At 35.3% G+C, this 17,340-nt stretch overlaps 1 protein-coding gene across 2 annotated transcripts; it reads left to right on the top strand.

Annotated features, from left to right (window-relative positions):
- The first annotated feature begins 1,530 nt into the window (after window positions 1–1,530).
- Window positions 1,531–16,751, top strand: ncm (pre-mRNA-splicing factor nucampholin). Of its 2 annotated transcripts, none has more exons than XM_071592233.1 (11): window positions 1,531–2,739; window positions 3,015–3,236; window positions 3,801–3,930; window positions 7,862–8,050; window positions 10,455–10,605; window positions 10,902–11,060; window positions 12,182–12,396; window positions 12,619–12,899; window positions 14,307–14,408; window positions 14,532–14,713; window positions 15,677–16,751. In XM_071592233.1, exons 1-11 carry the CDS (start codon window positions 1,811–1,813, stop codon window positions 15,859–15,861), a joined length of 2,745 nt encoding a protein of 914 aa, XP_071448334.1. In that variant the 5' UTR covers window positions 1,531–1,810; the 3' UTR covers window positions 15,862–16,751. The 2 variants fall into 2 exon arrangements, with proteins under 2 accessions (XP_071448334.1, XP_071448333.1); XM_071592232.1 differs by having other exon boundaries at window positions 12,179–12,396.
- Window positions 16,752–17,340: the final 589 nt, after the last annotated feature.

Here is a 17,340-nt window from a genome sequence, read left to right as displayed (position 1 = left end):
ATACCCCGGTGGAAAAGAGATCCCAAGGAGACATATACATGCGAAACCTCCAAGTAGTGCCCATACATTGTGCACAGCCTGAATAATATGAAAGACGCAGCAAAAGAAAAAAATATATCAACTGCAAAAAATATAGGCTAATATTAGTTCAATAGTTTCAGCCTCAACTGTGTGGAAGTTCATTTTAATAAATGAAAAAGAAACACTTTGTTCCAATCCACCACTTTGGAACAAAAGTGGTGGATTGAAACAAAGTGTTTCTTTTTCATTTATTATAGGCTAATATTATTAAGTCAAATCTATGAGATTGACACCTGAAAATTTGAAAATCATCTGGTTCTGACAGTATTTGGGTAATTAAATTGAAAAGCGTTTTCCTGGGACCTAATTGTGTTAATTCACGCCTTGCTGCAGTGTTGCCTTGCACAACAGCAGAAAGTTCTTCAGAGGCACAGGTTGTATTTGGTTGATCATCTGAAAGAAAATATAAAAAAGTATCCTGTAATAAATAAGGTTCTGTTGTAAGGGTTGCTCTACAATTGTTACAAGAATGAATCTTGAGAAATGTCTGCACCACATTAACACCCACATATACAACCGAAACTATTTTTTGCTCCTTAACATTAACTCCTTTTCTTTGTTGTCAGCAGGTTCTCCTGTACTGATTGAATATGTTCACGAAAAAGAGAGTTTAAGTTAATCAAAAGATCACTGCCATCATCCATGGTATTTCCATGGGTCTGGTTGGAAACCAAATAATTAATTAATGCAGTTTCAATGCTGTCAGGAACTGGTGGAAAGCATTGAGGTTGTGATTGTCCCCAGTTTTACTTAATAATATTTCAAAAATTCCTATTGGATCTTGATTAAGGTTTCTTGTGTTGAGGTGCCAGAACTGCTTAGTTTGCAGTTCAGCTAACAACAGCATTACCACTATTATGGTTGTTGACCACCCATCCAGTGTAGGAGGGTGAATTACCTTTTTCTTTCCTACGAACTCCCGTGGCCTGACTTTTGCAAGGGCTGATTGCCAGTGATTCATATGAGGACTCACATTCCAACTCATGGGTTTCTTGCATTGGCTATCCATTGTTCCATTAAGCTTGTCAAAAGTACAATTCACATATATTAGGAATTGTGCTGTAGTCAGCCCATCCATGTCCAAAACACCTATTAGAACAAACGAAAAATGCCACAGCCGGACACGTAACATCTTCTACATGCCATTGCTTAATTATGGAATATTAAACAGGGATAGATCACGGAAAAGTCAACTTAATTCAAAGCTAGCGAGATTCAGTTAGAAGCGAAATTACATCCTTTCCCGGGAAGACGATACCCTCCCCCACATCCTTATTTAAGGAGGTCTGTCGGCATCTCCTAGTTCAAATTCCCGCTCATAGATGGCCCGGAATAAGTCCGAGAAATGGGCCAACCACTGACCGACGGACCTGATAGAAATCGTGGACCCTAGGATGAAATTCGTCGTATTTCGGTATTGTTTTGTTCATTAAGATTGTTGTGGTTGTGATTGTCCTTTGGTTGAGAATGTCAAAAGAGGCTACCTATTACGCTATAAATCAGTTTATAATTCAGTGATCCGATTCTTATACTGTTTTTATGATCATCGTTCTTCAATTTCACAGTATTAAGAGTAAAAAACGTGCAAAATTTTTCTAATAATTTTACCATGTTGTTTGTGGAATCGTTGGATTAATACTGGTGGTTGGGCTTAGCTAATGAATTAAACTCTGGTGTTGAGAAAGAAATATCTTCCATAGGTGTACATTTTCTAAATATCACTAAGACAATGAGCTCAGGGGCGGCTGTGGTGAGGCGAAAAGACATTGATTCTGAAAGTAGATCGGAAGAAAGTGATGATTCTTCTGAGGCGAGTGAGGAAAGTCATAGACAGAAAAGAAGTAAAATTGGTAGTGCTGTAGTGGTTAAAGGTAGCCATGAGCCAGAAGACAAAAGAAAAGACAGTCGATTGAAGGATAGAAGTGCAAGTCGGTCCAGGAGCAGGAGTAGAGATCGCGGTCGACGGAACAAACGACGAAGATCAGACGGAGAAGAGAGTGACAAAAAGCAGGATTCTTTGTCAGATTCGGAATCTAGGCAACGCAGGAGAAGGAGGGACTCATACGAGAAAGGTGAAAAAAACAGACGTGATCGAGGAAGGGACAGGGAGGAGAGAGGATATCGAAGACGGGATGAAGGATATTGGAACTCTTATGTTACGAGTGATCGCTACTATGGTGAAAGCAGAGGAAGAGACTGGAATAGAAGCAAAGATTGGGATTGGCGTAATAACCGGGGTGGCAGAAGAGATGAAGGGTGGTCTAGAAATGATGCGCGTAATAGGGATAGTTGGCGTTACCAAGATGATGAACGAGAGCGAGGTAAGAATTGGGGAAATGAGCGACAATCAAATAGGAGAAGAGAAAGAAGTCTATCAGAGGACAAAGAAAACGACCAGAAAAAAACTAGGGTTGATAAAGATGAAGTGGGGGAAAAAACAAGAACTGCTAGAGAAACTGTAAAAGACAAAAGTGTTGAAGGAACCACCGAAAATGATAACGAAAATAGCTCAGCTCCAGATAAGGTTCCTGAAGAGCCACCAAAACCAGCAGCAATTAAAAAGAAACCTGTGGATATACTTACTACAAGAACTGGTGGAGCATATATTCCCCCAGCCAAGCTCAGAATGATGCAGAAAGAAATAACCGATAAGAGCAGGTAAGGTCATTCCGTCGTTTTGATATTATTTTGGATTGTTTTAAAAAGAGTATTCACTTTTTCAACCATTCCTCAATTTGAATATTGGGAAAGACCATTTTTGGCCAATTATATTTATTAGTTGAAACGAATGTGTACTTTTTCATTTCTTTTTGAGGAGTAATCACTCCAGGAATTTATTAATTTGTTTCGGGCGTATTAATTTTTATTATTTATAAGATGTTTCAATCGTTTCACATCTTTTTTGCTTTAAGATATTTTAATTAATTTTACAGTGTGGCTTACCAGAGGCTATCATGGGAGGCATTAAAGAAATCGATTCATGGTCTGATCAACAGAGTTAATACATCAAATATAGCTCTTATCAGTATAAAACTAATGAGTGAAAACATAGTTAGAGGCAGAGGACTACTGTGTCGATCGCTGATGCAGGCACAAGCTGCTTCACCAACATTTTCCAATGTTTTTGCAACATTAGTTTCAATAATAAACACAAGGTAAGTGATTTATGTATTATCATATGTAATGAGAAAAGTAATGAGAACTAGAAAAGGTGTACCTTGCTAGGACAGGAAAAACAGGAAACTTTCCTGACAGGAAAAACTTTCATGTCTGTCTTATTAGCATCTGTAGAAATAAACCATGATTGGTTAGTCTTTGATAAAATGTGAATTCTATGTTTCGCTGTAAAGTAATCCTTCCTTTTAATGAAGTAAATGGCACGGAATGAACTTCTTTGTCCGAGGTGGTTGTCCTCTAATTGAAATGGACAGAACTCTCACCCTATACTCAGCTGGTATATAAGCACTGCATTGTGACCCAGCATTTCATGTAACCTTTGAAGGTTTCATGAAATAAACTGATATAGAGATATTTGTGCACATTTTTATAGTACTTTGTGTTGTTTTTTTATTCAGCATTTTGCAAGATGCACAGCCTGGTAAAATACCTATTGTTGACGTGATTATTGTATTTCAAATCCAACTGAAACAATTTTGAATATATTTTCAAAAATTACTGAAACTGAATTTTTTTAGTCTTATTTGTTCTCTATTTTCCAGATTTCCAGCCATTGTGGAACTTCTGATACAGAGAATAGTGGTGCAATTTCGACGTTCCTTTCGTAGAAATGACAAAAGTGCCTGTATTAATACAACTACCTTTCTTGCACATCTAATCAACATGGATGTGGTAAGTTAAAAACTCTCTAGATGAAGTATGATTCCTGTTGATAATCTAACAGTTAAGGTAGGTTTTGGATGGGCACAGGTCACACAACGCTGGAGCGATAATTTACTTAGCCCTCCCCCAAAATGCAGCCTGTCCTCCAACACTACATTAAACCCTTCTTCAATTCAGCAAAATTTCTTCCCTCATCCATACCATCCAACATACCCATCCTATTCCTACCTCTTCTTTGCTTTCGCTTTATAACACCATACCTATTACTTCTTCCTTTCTTTTTGTTAACGTTCATTTTATCTTTTCTATCCTTCCTCACACCCACATTTCAACGTCTCCAATCTACGCCTATCACCTTGCTTCAAGGCCCTTTTTTCCATGCTCCACAAAACCATGCTTCTTATAAAAGTATTAATGAACCATTTTTGAAACTCCTTGCTCAAAGTCCTGTGATCGATTCCCGATGTATTCTTTCAAAAGATTCCTTTGCCTAGGGCAATTATTCTCCCAATGTCTCAACAACTTTCAACATCTAAGTCCAAAACAGCACCCAGACAGGTGCTGCCCCTTCTACTCAAGTTTCTGTCTTCTTATTTTTATATTTTACGTATCCTAGGGCACTATCAGCTGTGCATGACAAAACTTATTCTTGATACGATTGTTTCCACTCTTCTCACACTGAGTTACAGGTTGCCTCAGAACTAAAAAGGCTATCTTCAGTCATTCCTGTCCCATCACCCTCTTTACTGGCATATGGTAACTTACTTTACCAGGAAAGACTGCCATCCCTTTGATACTGTGGGATACTCATGCCTCTCAATCTCTTCTCCTAACTCTTGTCATTTCTTCCCTGTTGTCTGCCATACAACCCACACCCCCCTCCCTTCATCCCCCCCCCACTCCTGTAGTCAGTCAAAAACACAAAAAGAAATAAATGCTCCCCTCTTACCACTTTAGGATGGAACGAAAATAATACCTCAGCAATACTAAAGACTACTATGTTTAAATATAAATTAGAAAGGTCTAGTACCTGTCTACATAGACAAATAAAGAATGAGTCGGTAAATAAATAAATCCTAATTGATTTCACCATTGATTCCTTTTGGGCATAAACTCCTTTGCATTCTTCTATGATGGCTTGGGTTGTCAAGGGAGTGCTTTTAAAATAGAAATGAATATCAGGGAACTTTGGAATATTATGCGAAGGTTCTTGAAATTTTCTATTGTAAACAAAATTCAGTGATAGAAAGAAGGAAGTCCATTCCATATCCTGTCTTATGAAACTTCCCTCAAGTTCTTATACATCATTACTTCTAATTTAATTTTGAAAGAAAATATGAGGGTAGTTAGAAAAGTTCTCCCAATGGAATAGGAGTAAATGCCTTACCTTTGGGAAACTTTTTTATTTTTCAATGTAGTCTCCCTGTACACTAATGCACTTGGTCTAGCAATGTTCCAATGTCTTGATCCAGCCTTGAAAATTATGCCCCTTCAAATCTGCAAAATACCAATCTACTTTGGCTGTTAGTTCTTTGTTTGAAGAGAATCTCAGTCCACCAAGGAAAATAGGAAAATCTTGAGCTTCTGGAAGAGATGGAAATTTGGTGGAGCCAAATTTTATTTATTTTTTTATTTACACAATTACATTGCAATTAGGCGATTTTCCTGGTGGCAACGGTCAAGTTTGGTCAAAGATAACTCTTACAAAGAAAACTACATTTGTACACATATAAAAACAGATAAGAGACAAAATATTTTTACATTCAATGACACTTCCATATCACATACAAACAATATTTTAATAACTACAATGAAGTTTACTACCCAGTGGCTGCTTTACATTTAAACTTAAAACTTCTAAAATTGGATGGAAAGGACTCAAACAAACCTCCAGGCAGCTGGTTCCAATCAATTATAGTTCTATGTAAAAAAGAGTATTTTTCTTATTTGTTTTTTGAGTCCTTATTTTTATTTTGAAGCTATGGTCGTTTTTTCCCTTAAAGTTAGGCTTTTCTATCCCTTGCCATAATCTTCCCACACTTCATCCTTTTTAACAATTCTATACATCGCGCCTAACCTACTACTCTTTCTTCTATTTTTCAAACTCTCCCATTTCAGTACATCTAACATTTCTGTGACACTATCCGTTCTTTTGTACCTTCCGAGTACATATCTTGCTGCCTTTCTTTGAACTTTTTCTATCTTTTTAATATGTTCCACCTCATATGGATCCCATACTATGGAGGAGTATTCTAGGTTAGGGATAACCAGTGCCTTATATGCTTTTTCTTTTGTGGCTACGCTACTTCCTTTTAAATTTCTCATCACCCAATGCAATACTTTAAATGCCTTCCGTGTCAAATCATTAAATCAGGCTGATATGGTGGGTTTGGCTAAAATTTGTATCTTACTTCACGTATTTTTGCCATGGCAACAACACTTGTGTATAAGAGTGCATTTTTTTGATGAAAAATTACTTTCTTGCCAAACCTGGCATTTTTTCATGTATCTTTTGCTGTAGTTGGTCCAGGAAGTTAGCATAGTATTGTCCAGTACTTGTTTGACCTGTGGGAAGACAATAAATCAGCAGAAAACTGAAGCTATCAACTTTCCTGCTGATCTTATTGCTTTTGCTTTCTTTGGTGGTGGTGACTCAACATGTTTCCACTGTGTTGACTGCTGGTTTTTCTCTGGACTACAGTAGTGGACCCAAGTTTCGTCTGTGGTCACAAATCAGCGCAGAAAATCTTGTTGGTTCCTCTTATAACAGGTCAAACATTGTTTGGAAATTTCCATTCTGATGCGTTTGTGATCTGGTGTCTTAGAGTTGTGGCTCCCGTATAGCTAATAGCTCATATCATATTTCTCATATCCAATTTCACTGTTAGTATGTGATATGCCCTTTCCGATGACCTACTTGACTGTCAAGTCAACTGTTGAATATGAAGGAGCAGAGTCCCCCAGAGTGTTCTGCAAGTCGGCATGAATTCCCTTTGCTTTCATACATTTCTTCACAAATTATTTTATCACTGCTCGAATCTCAATTTTTTCCATCTTCATGAATCACTACACGAGAACAACAACTGAGAGGCATTCGCACTACAGATCTCTTCCCGGAGCACTGACGCATTACGTGTTTACTTATAAAAGATTACCTAGCTCTATGCGGGAAACTAATTGTGCTAGCGCTGACATCTAGTGGTGAATCTGAGAACCTTTCCAACTTCTCTCATATGCATAACCTCCAAATGATAAAAAGGAACTCTTTGCATGCATTTCTATAGAAGTTGATGGCACTGAACTGATGTTGAATCCAACATTTAGGTGTGCAAATAATAGGCTTATTTTCTGAGGGTTGGCAACATTTAATAATGTTTTGAGAGTTTTTCAACTACTGGTTCTGGAAAAGAAATGCAGCATTGTAGGCTTCTCATTGTAGGTAGGTAGATTTCCTTTCTCTATGCTAGCTATGGTTTTCCAGGAAGATTAGGTACTCAAAAGTAACACCCAGAGTCCAATCACAATTATGGATACTTATAAGTTGTTCATAATTGAGATTGCACACCATGATTTGAACTTGGGTTCCTTGATCTCCCCATGCTCAAGCGAATAGGTTACCTCATAACCCTTACTGTTTAAAATGTTTTGAGTTAAAATTGTCATAAGGTCTTATTTGTGTGTTTGAAAGTGGTCACAATATTCATTGTTATGTATTAAGTTAGACATGAGTAAAGCCAGATATAGAATATTCTAAACATGTGCAATGTGTAAGCAGTGCAAATGTTCGCTTACTTCGTGTCCTACATATTTGCACTTCACTATTAACCAAACCATTATTAAATTTTATGCTTTTTTATAGTGTGATTAACAATTGTGGTTGTATTGTGTAAGAATGTGTATGATGCCAGTATTAGAAAATATCCCTCTGATTTTCACATAGGTGCATGAAATATTGGCTCTGGAGATATTGACCCTGCTGGTTGAAAACCCAACGGATCACTCGATAGAAGTGGCCATATCATTTCTCAAAGAGTGCGGCCCTAAAATCCAAGAAGTGTCCGCTGCAGGCTTAGCAGCTGTTTTTGATTCTCTCCGCCATATACTGCACGAGGGTCAGTTGGACAAGAGAGTAAGTGTTTTGATGATTTTGATTGTTCTGTTGGTAGGTGATAGATGAAGGTAAGAAGCGAACACTTTCGCAAACTGTTTCCTTCGGATGACATTTCAAATTTGGAGATAAGATAATCAATATTGCTGACTAGTTGTCCTGAAATGTCATTTTCTCATACTTATTCACTGTAATGTATGAAAGAGCAAGGTTTCAGCGTTATTAAGAATAATCAAGGAAGTTATAATTATATTTTTAGTTATGGAACTTGAATATTAGCATTGTGTTTTGCTGCCCAATGGACTCATATGCGTGTTCATTAAAGTATGCTGTCTTGGTTAATTTTTCATTTGACTCGACCCTTATACTGAAACATACTTGCAATAGTATTAGTGAAGAATTCCAAGAGTATTTTAATAAAATTCTACACCACAGAAAAAGAGTCAATCATAAAAATGAAAAAAAATGTCTTATAAATTGTTAAGTAAACATTTCTGTTTGTTATAAAATTATACTCGAAGTATAATTAATTATAGTAATATAAATTAATTCATAGTCTAAAACTAAATTTATATATTGGCCTGCAGAACCTTTCACCAGAAAAGGAAAAAAATCATTAATTTGCTTGTGGCTTTCAGAGTAAAGAAAAGTTATCAAGAGTCATAGCTGTGGGTGAATTTTACAGTGTCTTTTGAAAGTTAAGCATCTTATCAGTCTTGTAGGTAGGATTTCTAATTGATATTCAGCATTTGCTAGTGATATTCAGCATTTGCTAGTGATGTTATGGCATCTAGAGAAAATTTCCAGCCATTGCATAGAAGAAAGGACTAATTTTGTTGATGTGTGTTATGTTCACTAATTCTCTCTCAGTTTGGATTTGAAATATTATATGAAAGATGGAAATGTATGGGATGTATTTGTTTGAAATAACATGTAAAAATTCTGTTTTTTTCCACTTCTTTTGTTTAATGTGGTCTATTTTTTGATAATATCAATTAATATTGTACGGTCAAAAATATGGAATCTGTGGATTAAGTGTAGGACTTAAGATGTGGTCATGGGAGGGGTATTTTACAGTAAATTAAGTAAAATGATAGTTTGTAAGGACTATGGTTTTGAACAAAGTATACATCAGTCTTACAAGGAGAGAACCAAGCCCATGGATGACAAATATTTATTTTCTGTATTAAAAGATTTTGTACCTTTCCACGGACTTTATTTTAAGATGAAATGCATTTCATGGGCTTGCGGCTTCATCAGGTACTAAGTTTGTTCACTTGTAGCAGTTGCATAAATACACTTAGGACAGAGGAGAGGGGGTGGCTATGCAGGAGGGTGAGGAAGGGTGGAAAGTTAAAGGCTGGGGTTATTTGTAGAAGGGAAGGGAAAAAACGGGCCTTGGTTATGACACGGTATTGGGTGCTGTCAGGGGCATGGGAGGGGTAGGGGCAAATGGGTAGAATATCTATATAGGCATAGAAAGGATGAAAAATGACAGAATGCCCAAACTGATACTTAATAGCAAGATGGAAGGGGTCAGAAGAAGAGGTAGACCAATGAAGAGATGGCTACAGGATGCGGAGGATGATTTGAAGGCATTGGGAGTTACATGATGGGAGGAAATAGCAAGAACAAGAAGTGAATGGAGGCATATCATAGAGGAAGCCAAGGCCCACACCAGGCTGTAGAGCTACAGATTATGATGATTAATATAGGCATATCTCCTAGAAATATAATTGAACACAACTTAAAAGTATTTCGATGTTTTGGACTGAGAGGAGGAAATTCAACTTGTAGCAATTGCTTTTCCTTTTTCCTAAGTATTTTTTCCAATTGCCATTTTAATAGGGGAGATTAATTTGTTTGAAATATTTGGGGCAATGTTAGAATCATTGAGTAAATTTAAAGACAATCTTTCTTTATTTAATATGGATATCACGCAGTGCCACAAAGTGAAGCCTGAAACTGTAAAGAGTATTAATTGTGATTATCCCCCCTTAATTCTTCGATTACAAAAATACCCCCTTTTGAGCGTAGACAGCTAACCATTTGTGTGATAATTATGTTTTAACGTGACAAAAGGTGCTCCCAGTTTGTGGTTTGGGTCGAGGGTAACCCCTAGAAATAGGGTTAATGAAAGTACTTAGGTAGCCCTGCCTTTCATGCACTCTCCCATTCTCTCCTCCCCATCAGGTGTCCTCTTCAATTGATACTCCCTGACATTATATTTCGTGCAAGACCTGTCTCCAGTTTATATTAGAAATTTAGTCTTTACTTCAGTCTTTAGTACTGGAGTAAATTTTAGTTCTATAAAAACATTTCAAATTTGATTATAAAATGAGAATTTTGTCATGTTTTTTTAAGTTTCGTTATTGGTAATGGATTACAAAACCAGCTTTTAAGTTTTAATGTATTTGATTTTCAGGTACAATACATGATAGAAGTGATGTTTCAAATGCGCAAGGATTTCAGCAAACAGCAAATCATTCCCGAAGAACTTGATTTGGTGGATGAAAATGATGTGAGAACGCATGTTGTAACATTGGAAGATGTTGTAGATCCTCAAGATATTTTAAGTAAGTGATTAGCCATTATTATAGTAAGTTAAAAGTAAAGTCAAATCCAATTTGTAATACTATTCGGTGTGTTGGATTGTTATGGTTGCTTTTATTTGAAATTTCTTATAAAAAATGATTTAAGTCCTGCTTGTTTCAAATTTCTTAGTCTAATGTATTTACCATGTTATCATTATTGTCTTTTTTTGCTAATGTCCTACCTCCATTGTCGATTCCTCCTAATTCTGACATTTTCAGCAAAAATGCTTGACTATGTCTTTGTCGCATAACTTATATGCATTCTATTTCCCTTTCAGATGTATTTAAATTAGATCCAGATTTCGTGGAAAATGAAGAGAAATATGTGGCTTTGAAAAAGGCCATTATTGGGGATAGCAGTGATAGGAGTGACTCAGAAAATGAAGGATCTGATGAAGAAGAAGAAGAGGAAGAGGAGGATGAAAAGGAAGTCATAGGTTTGTGAAGAAACAGGATACATTCTTAACTATAAGGAAGTAGTTTACTCTTAGGAGTACTCTTTAAGTTATGGTACAAGTTGGTGTTTAATTTTTAGCCCAAGAATTCACATTAAATTGTGTATTGTGTAAGATTAACTTCTACTGTTCCATACCAAAAGGTACCATTGTGATGATGTATTTCATATTCTCTGTATCTGTGACAATTTTGATGGTAAAATTTGATGGCACGCAGTAAGTCTCGGGTCTCGCGAGTCTCCACATGTCTTTGTGGAAACATTTTTAGTTCTTGCAAAAAGTAATCTCTTTCTCAAAGATCCCAATGATCAAATATTATGTGACAGAATTCTTGTGGTTCTTAAGAGACTAAGAAAAACATAACTATTATTTTTGTAAGTGAGGTTCCACATAGAAAACTAATCCTTTGGCAGCTTTTAATTTTTTTATTGCCACAGAAAAGGCAGTTTTAAAATCTGCAATGTCTATTTTTGAGGAATAAATATTGCAACAAGAAAAACTCATGGCATCTGGATAATTATAAGTCAACAGATTAGTAGAAATTGCAGGAAATTTAGTGAGGAAAATGTCTACAACTGTTCAAGCTTTGGGATATCACAAAACTTATCTTAAATCTCATGCATCCCCCTTCTAACATTGTATGTTTTAGCTCACAATGATATCAGGACAGTATTCATGTATAAAACTTACAGAACACCTTTGAATTCAAATTTTGTGAATTATCAAAAATCCAACTGAGGGAAGTTCCAGTTATAGGAGTTTGTCTGCATTCAGCTTTGTCAAATATATCTTCCATTATTATTTGTTATTAATGTATTGTATTTCAATGATTAGTATAGCTTAATTACAGCTTTTTTCATTTTGATACTTTTATAACTCAGGTTTCTTTACTTGGCTTTGTGAAGTACTTGTTAATTATAAATATGTGAAAGTTGGATCTTTATTTCCTAGCACATTCTAAATATTAACAGAGAACCAAGTGAATATATATTTTAATGTGACCATACTAACATGCAGGCATAGATTTATTTTATTGTTGAGATGTTGTGCCTGATTATATGTGTATATATTAATTTCATTCTTCACTAATTGCCTTTCAGAAGCCGGCGAAATTGTAGATAACACTGAAACTAATTTAGTCTCACTCAGACGAACCATTTACCTCACGATAACATCCAGTTTGGACTTTGAGGAATGTGCTCACAAGCTATCATGTTTACAACTTCGTCCTGGTCAAGAACCGGAACTCTGTCATATGTTTCTTGACTGCTGTTCTCAGCAACGGACATATGAAAAGTTTTATGGGCTACTGGCACAGGTAACTTAATTTAGCATTTCTAATTGATGTTTATAGCTTAAAAAATGTAGTATGAATCATTATGGATATGAGATACTATCAAATTGTTGGTGATGAGCAAGATGATAAAATTGTGAAGTAATTTGTAGCTACCATGAAATATTGAGTGATTGTGTGAGACAGTAAGATATTTATCAATTGGAAATAAGTGAAATCTTGTGGTTTTCTTTTATCTTTTCTCAGAGATTTTGTCAAATGCGGAAAGTGTGCATTGGAGCATTTGAGCAGATATTTAAGGATTCTTATGAAACGATCCATCGGCTGGAAACAAACAAGTTAAGGAATGTGGCAAAATTCTTTGCTCACCTACTATTTACGGATGCCATATCATGGGATGTCCTCAATATCATTCAATTGGACATGGATCATACTAACCCATCCTCTCGTATCTTCGTCAAAATACTCTTTCAAGAGCTCTCCGAATACATGGGCCTGCAGAAGTTAAATGAAAGAGTTAAGGATCCGTAAGTGCTTTTGTTATCCTGTTTGACACTTGAACATATGTTCTGAATTCCAACAAAATGATGTTGGAATGTTGAAGCATATCTTTGAAATGATTATGTGAGGAATTGAAACATTTCTGTGGCCATATATATGTATGCCTAATATAAATGTCTAATGGCATATGAATGCTAAGGCAGGACTGCTTATTTAAAACGATGCAAGTTCTTGACCTGAAAGACAATGACATTTATGTTATTTTTCAGAATTCGATCAAGCAAAATAACTTTTTTGCTGTATTATTTTGTTAGTAATTAAATTGGGTCTGTTTCTGGAACTTTTGACTTAATTTAATGGTACTCAAAAGATTATCTTACTAATTCTGTGTAGCAACTAAATAATGGCTGATTTTTTAAAATGCACAAGCATCTTTATGTTTGGGAAATATCTTCCTAGTCATAGCTAAAATTGAATGAAAGATATGATAAATGAAACTTTCTAAATAGTTGTAATCTTTATTACTCCATCATTCAGTTTTAATTTGTGATTTTTTTGTATCTTTTATGTGATAACACACATGTGCAATTGCTCATTTTTTTTAGTTTTTTATGCCTGATAATGGTAAGGATGGGTTTATACTAATAATAATTGTTTGTCAATCAGAAAATTTACTTTCTAAAAACATATCCTATAAACTTATAATAATTTTTCCCATAAATATTATTGTTAACTGATGAAGAAACATGTAATGTGGAAATCACAGTATGTACTTTCTCTATTATTATGAAATTCTATTTTGAAAAATGTTATTAGGTAACAATCATAAGCATCCAGTTAGCTTGAATAAGTTTTCTGACTTAAACTGAGGATAAAGATTAATCCACTTTGTATCTCATACATCTCATAAATCTCATACATCATGAAGGCCAAAACAAGCCCTAATCAAATGTTATACTCTCTTGTAATTCTTATATTGAAGTCTTCTCTTTCTGCAATAACACTGATGTGCAGGCATTTGGTGACTGCCCATTTTCATTCATAGGGCCAGTGAGGAAAATTAGAATATAATTCATTCCAATGTTGATATTTCCATTAACCAGATGACTATTATTAGATGAGAACATTTTTTAGAAGGCTCAAAAACATCTGATTTTTATTGTAGAGCTGCTGTCCTTGATCAAGTGATAAGGTATTATTCACCGTAACCAAATATGCTGTAATTTTTTCCTCGGCAATATCTGTGTGTTGGCGAGATCAAAATGTCATGTGTATTGAGGTCCCCTTCCCATAATTACTTGGTACATTGTGCTATATAGCTTCGTTCAAAGGCTAATAGCTATCAAATCTAATTCTGGAATTGAATTGAATGTGAACAAACATGTAGCTTGGTTGATGTATGTTGCATTAAAACTCTCATATTTTCATTACAGCACCTTGCAGACAGCTTTTGAAGGCCTCTTTCCCCGTCATGACCCTAAGGACACTCGCTTTGCCATTAATTTCTTCACCTCTATCGGCCTGGGTGGTCTCACGTAAGTTCTTTGCCACGAAACTGTGTTCATATGATGTTGTGTAATTGTCAGGTAGTGCATTCAATAAACCATTTCCATTTTGTGAAGATTTCCGAATTCAGTCTCACTTAAATTATGTTTCAGAGATGAGCTGCGTGAGCACCTTAAGAATCAACCTAAGGTGCAGACCTTGGCAGAGGCCCTAACCTTGAACTCTTCATCATCGTCCTCGTCGTCTTCATCATCCTCTAGTTCAAGTGACAGCAGCAGTGAGAGCGATTCATCAGATTCCTCCTCTTCATCTTCAGATTCTTCATCATCTTCAGGTATTATTAGATATCTCTGCTATTAAACTCTTTATAACTTCATGGTGTCACAGTAGATTAACTTTTTCATTGCTATTGGTGGTCTCTAGGATAACAAACATAATATACATTCAAATTATGTAGCCTTAGGAAAAGTATATTTGAAGGCCAGGGTAAATATTGATATTTTCTGCTTAGCATTACATGATACTGAAGTACACAGTATGAAAAGCTGTATTTCTAGGACCAACTCTATTATGTTTCAGACTGTTTCATTAAGTCCTAGGAGTAAGGCTAATTTTCAAAGTGAATGACCTCAGTACTTTTCCATCTTTCATTACCTCCCTCTACCCAAGTTAGTTTTAATGAAAAAAAAAACAACTTGCTGGTCATATTTATAAAACTTTCAACCATATACAGTCAATCTTTCTGGATGCCAAAAATACATTAAAAAATATCTGTGCATAATATTACATTCAATGTTCAAAATTTTGATTGTGCTGATGAGTATTCACTCTACCTGCTCAAGCTTGTCAGAAAACATTTTTATCACTTTTTAAAATGGATGTAAATTGAATTATTATTATTAAAATTTACATGTGCAGATAGACAGTGTCAGGTGGCGCACTCATGCTTTAGTCGGTAAGATTTGAAATTACAAATACTGGGTGAAAATGATTTATTATCCATTTCCATTTACATCTTTTAAAACACAGTTTAATTTCAACTGAACATTTTGACCTAATGAATGATGTGATTTTCTTCTTACTTTTTTTGTTTAATTTTCAAATGTGAACAAATTTACGAGTGTAAAATTTATAGATCTCGAGCTAAAATGTATAATGTGTGAATCATGGTATGTGAAGATCATTAAGTGATTTTATCTTGTCAAACTCTTGGCAAGGGTTTCCGCAAATTTTTCATGGGTATCGGTAAGATGTGCATTTTCCGTCCCTGATAAGTGATGGCCACATTTGTTTCCAGGTGAGTCATCGGCATCAGATGGCAAAGGAAAGAGGAAGCAAAGCAAAAAGAAGGCCCACGTCAAGAAAAGAAGTAAAGGCACTAAGAAGTCGTCCACAAAGAAAGTGAGTGCCAAGCCATCCAAGAAGAAGGGTAATCTTAAAGAGAGGAAAAAAGAAAGAACTAAAAAGAAAAGTAGCTCATAAATTTATGTGAGTGTTAAGTGTGTGTGTGTGTGTTTATGGGTGGATGAGCGACTTACATTTTTGTATCAATTTGTTAAATGTTGCAACTTGCGATCACGTAGATATGGTCTGTTGTGAACTGAAATTTTCTATGTTTACTGGTGAAATATAGACAGATGAAGCAATTGAGAAGTACTTGTTCAGTCATTTATATGAATATCCTCATAAAAAAATTCGATCAGTGTAGATTTTTTAAGTACATTTTGAACCCAGTGATTACTCAAGTTAACTAATTGCCATGACAATTACAGGTGAAACAGTTTAAAAAAAATAATGACCATATACAGTGTGTCGATAGTGATAACACCATTTGGAAATGGTCTTAGTTGAGATAAAGTTGTGAAAGTAAATTTCTGCTATGTTATTGTGTCTAGTGATAAGTTGTTTTGTTTCATCAATCAATGATTCATTTTGTGGTTAAATGAAGGTTGAATTTTGAAAATGCAACAATATTATCCAACTGTGTCAGTGATTAACATGTTACTTCAAATTCATGGATTGTTATGCTAGCTCAAGCGTTATCATCTGGGAGAAAATCAGTGACTTACACAGACATGATGCTTCATCCCATTCCATTTGACTTGTTGGATCATTCTGGAATATTTTCCTGGAAGATAAATGAGCTTGGATAGGGAGATTTTTATTGTCTTTAAATTATTATATTTTTGGTTGAATTAAGATATAAAAATCACCAATCGGCCGTGCTTCATGGGAATTAATTGCCTTTGGAGTGCCACATCTGAAATAAAATGTGCAGTGTCTTTCTTCTCTTAAGTAATTGGGTGTGTAAGATTTGGCAGGAGATGGAAATTTGATGTAACAAATGAGAGAAATAAATTGTTCCTCTGATATTTTCTTTGGAATTTAATTCCCACAGAGAGTACCCTTCTCTGTGGGAAAGATAGTAAAGATTTTAATTACTTTTACTAGTATTATTTCCCTTGAGTTTAGGCAAGCAAAGGGAGCTACTCAATCCAAAATTATGGTGGATTCTTTAATCAAAGACTAAATCCTAATGTCAGATAATGTTCGTTTCATTTGAGATCATTTGGCTGATTCATTCATTAGATCATCAGTTGTAGAGTAATAAATGGCTAAGTGTATATCAATTAATTAGTGATAAGTTGTATCAATCATGAGAATTACAGTCCACCTCTAAATGACTTGTTGAGATTATACTAAATTTTATTGAGATTATACTATTAAATGCATGTTCCAGTTTCCTATCGTACAAGTTGTGTAGTGGGATGCACAACTCTATTGTACCAAAGTGTTGGTGGGATGCTCAGTATGACACTGGTTTGGTTTCTGATACCACTGAAAGTTTATTACTTCAGGAAATACATATACATATGTAATTGTTAAGTTTCCCACCTGGGAGGCATGAGAATTGAACTTCACTTCTTGGCAAGAACTCATGACTCTTGGGTCATGAAAGTG

This window comes from Hetaerina americana, unplaced genomic scaffold (assembly GCF_022747635.1).
Source record: "Hetaerina americana unplaced genomic scaffold, ioHetAmer1.1.p SCAF_5, whole genome shotgun sequence".
In the NCBI taxonomy this organism is placed as follows: Eukaryota; Metazoa; Arthropoda; class Insecta; order Odonata; family Calopterygidae; genus Hetaerina; species Hetaerina americana.
Note: the sequence above shows the minus strand (reverse complement) of the source record. Positions and strands in the feature narration are given on the sequence as shown.

Excerpts from the sequence above, each read along its gene's own strand:
- ncm (XM_071592232.1), top strand. The coding sequence starts at position 1,811 with ATGAGCTCAGGGGCGGCTGTGGTGAGGCGAAAAGACATTGATTCTGAA. Across the intron at positions 3,931-7,861 it reads ATCTAATCAACATGGATGTG|GTGCATGAAATATTGGCTCT; the intron begins GTAAGTTAAAAA and ends ATTTTCACATAG. Across the intron at positions 14,409-14,531 it reads ATCGGCCTGGGTGGTCTCAC|AGATGAGCTGCGTGAGCACC; the intron begins GTAAGTTCTTTG and ends ATTATGTTTCAG.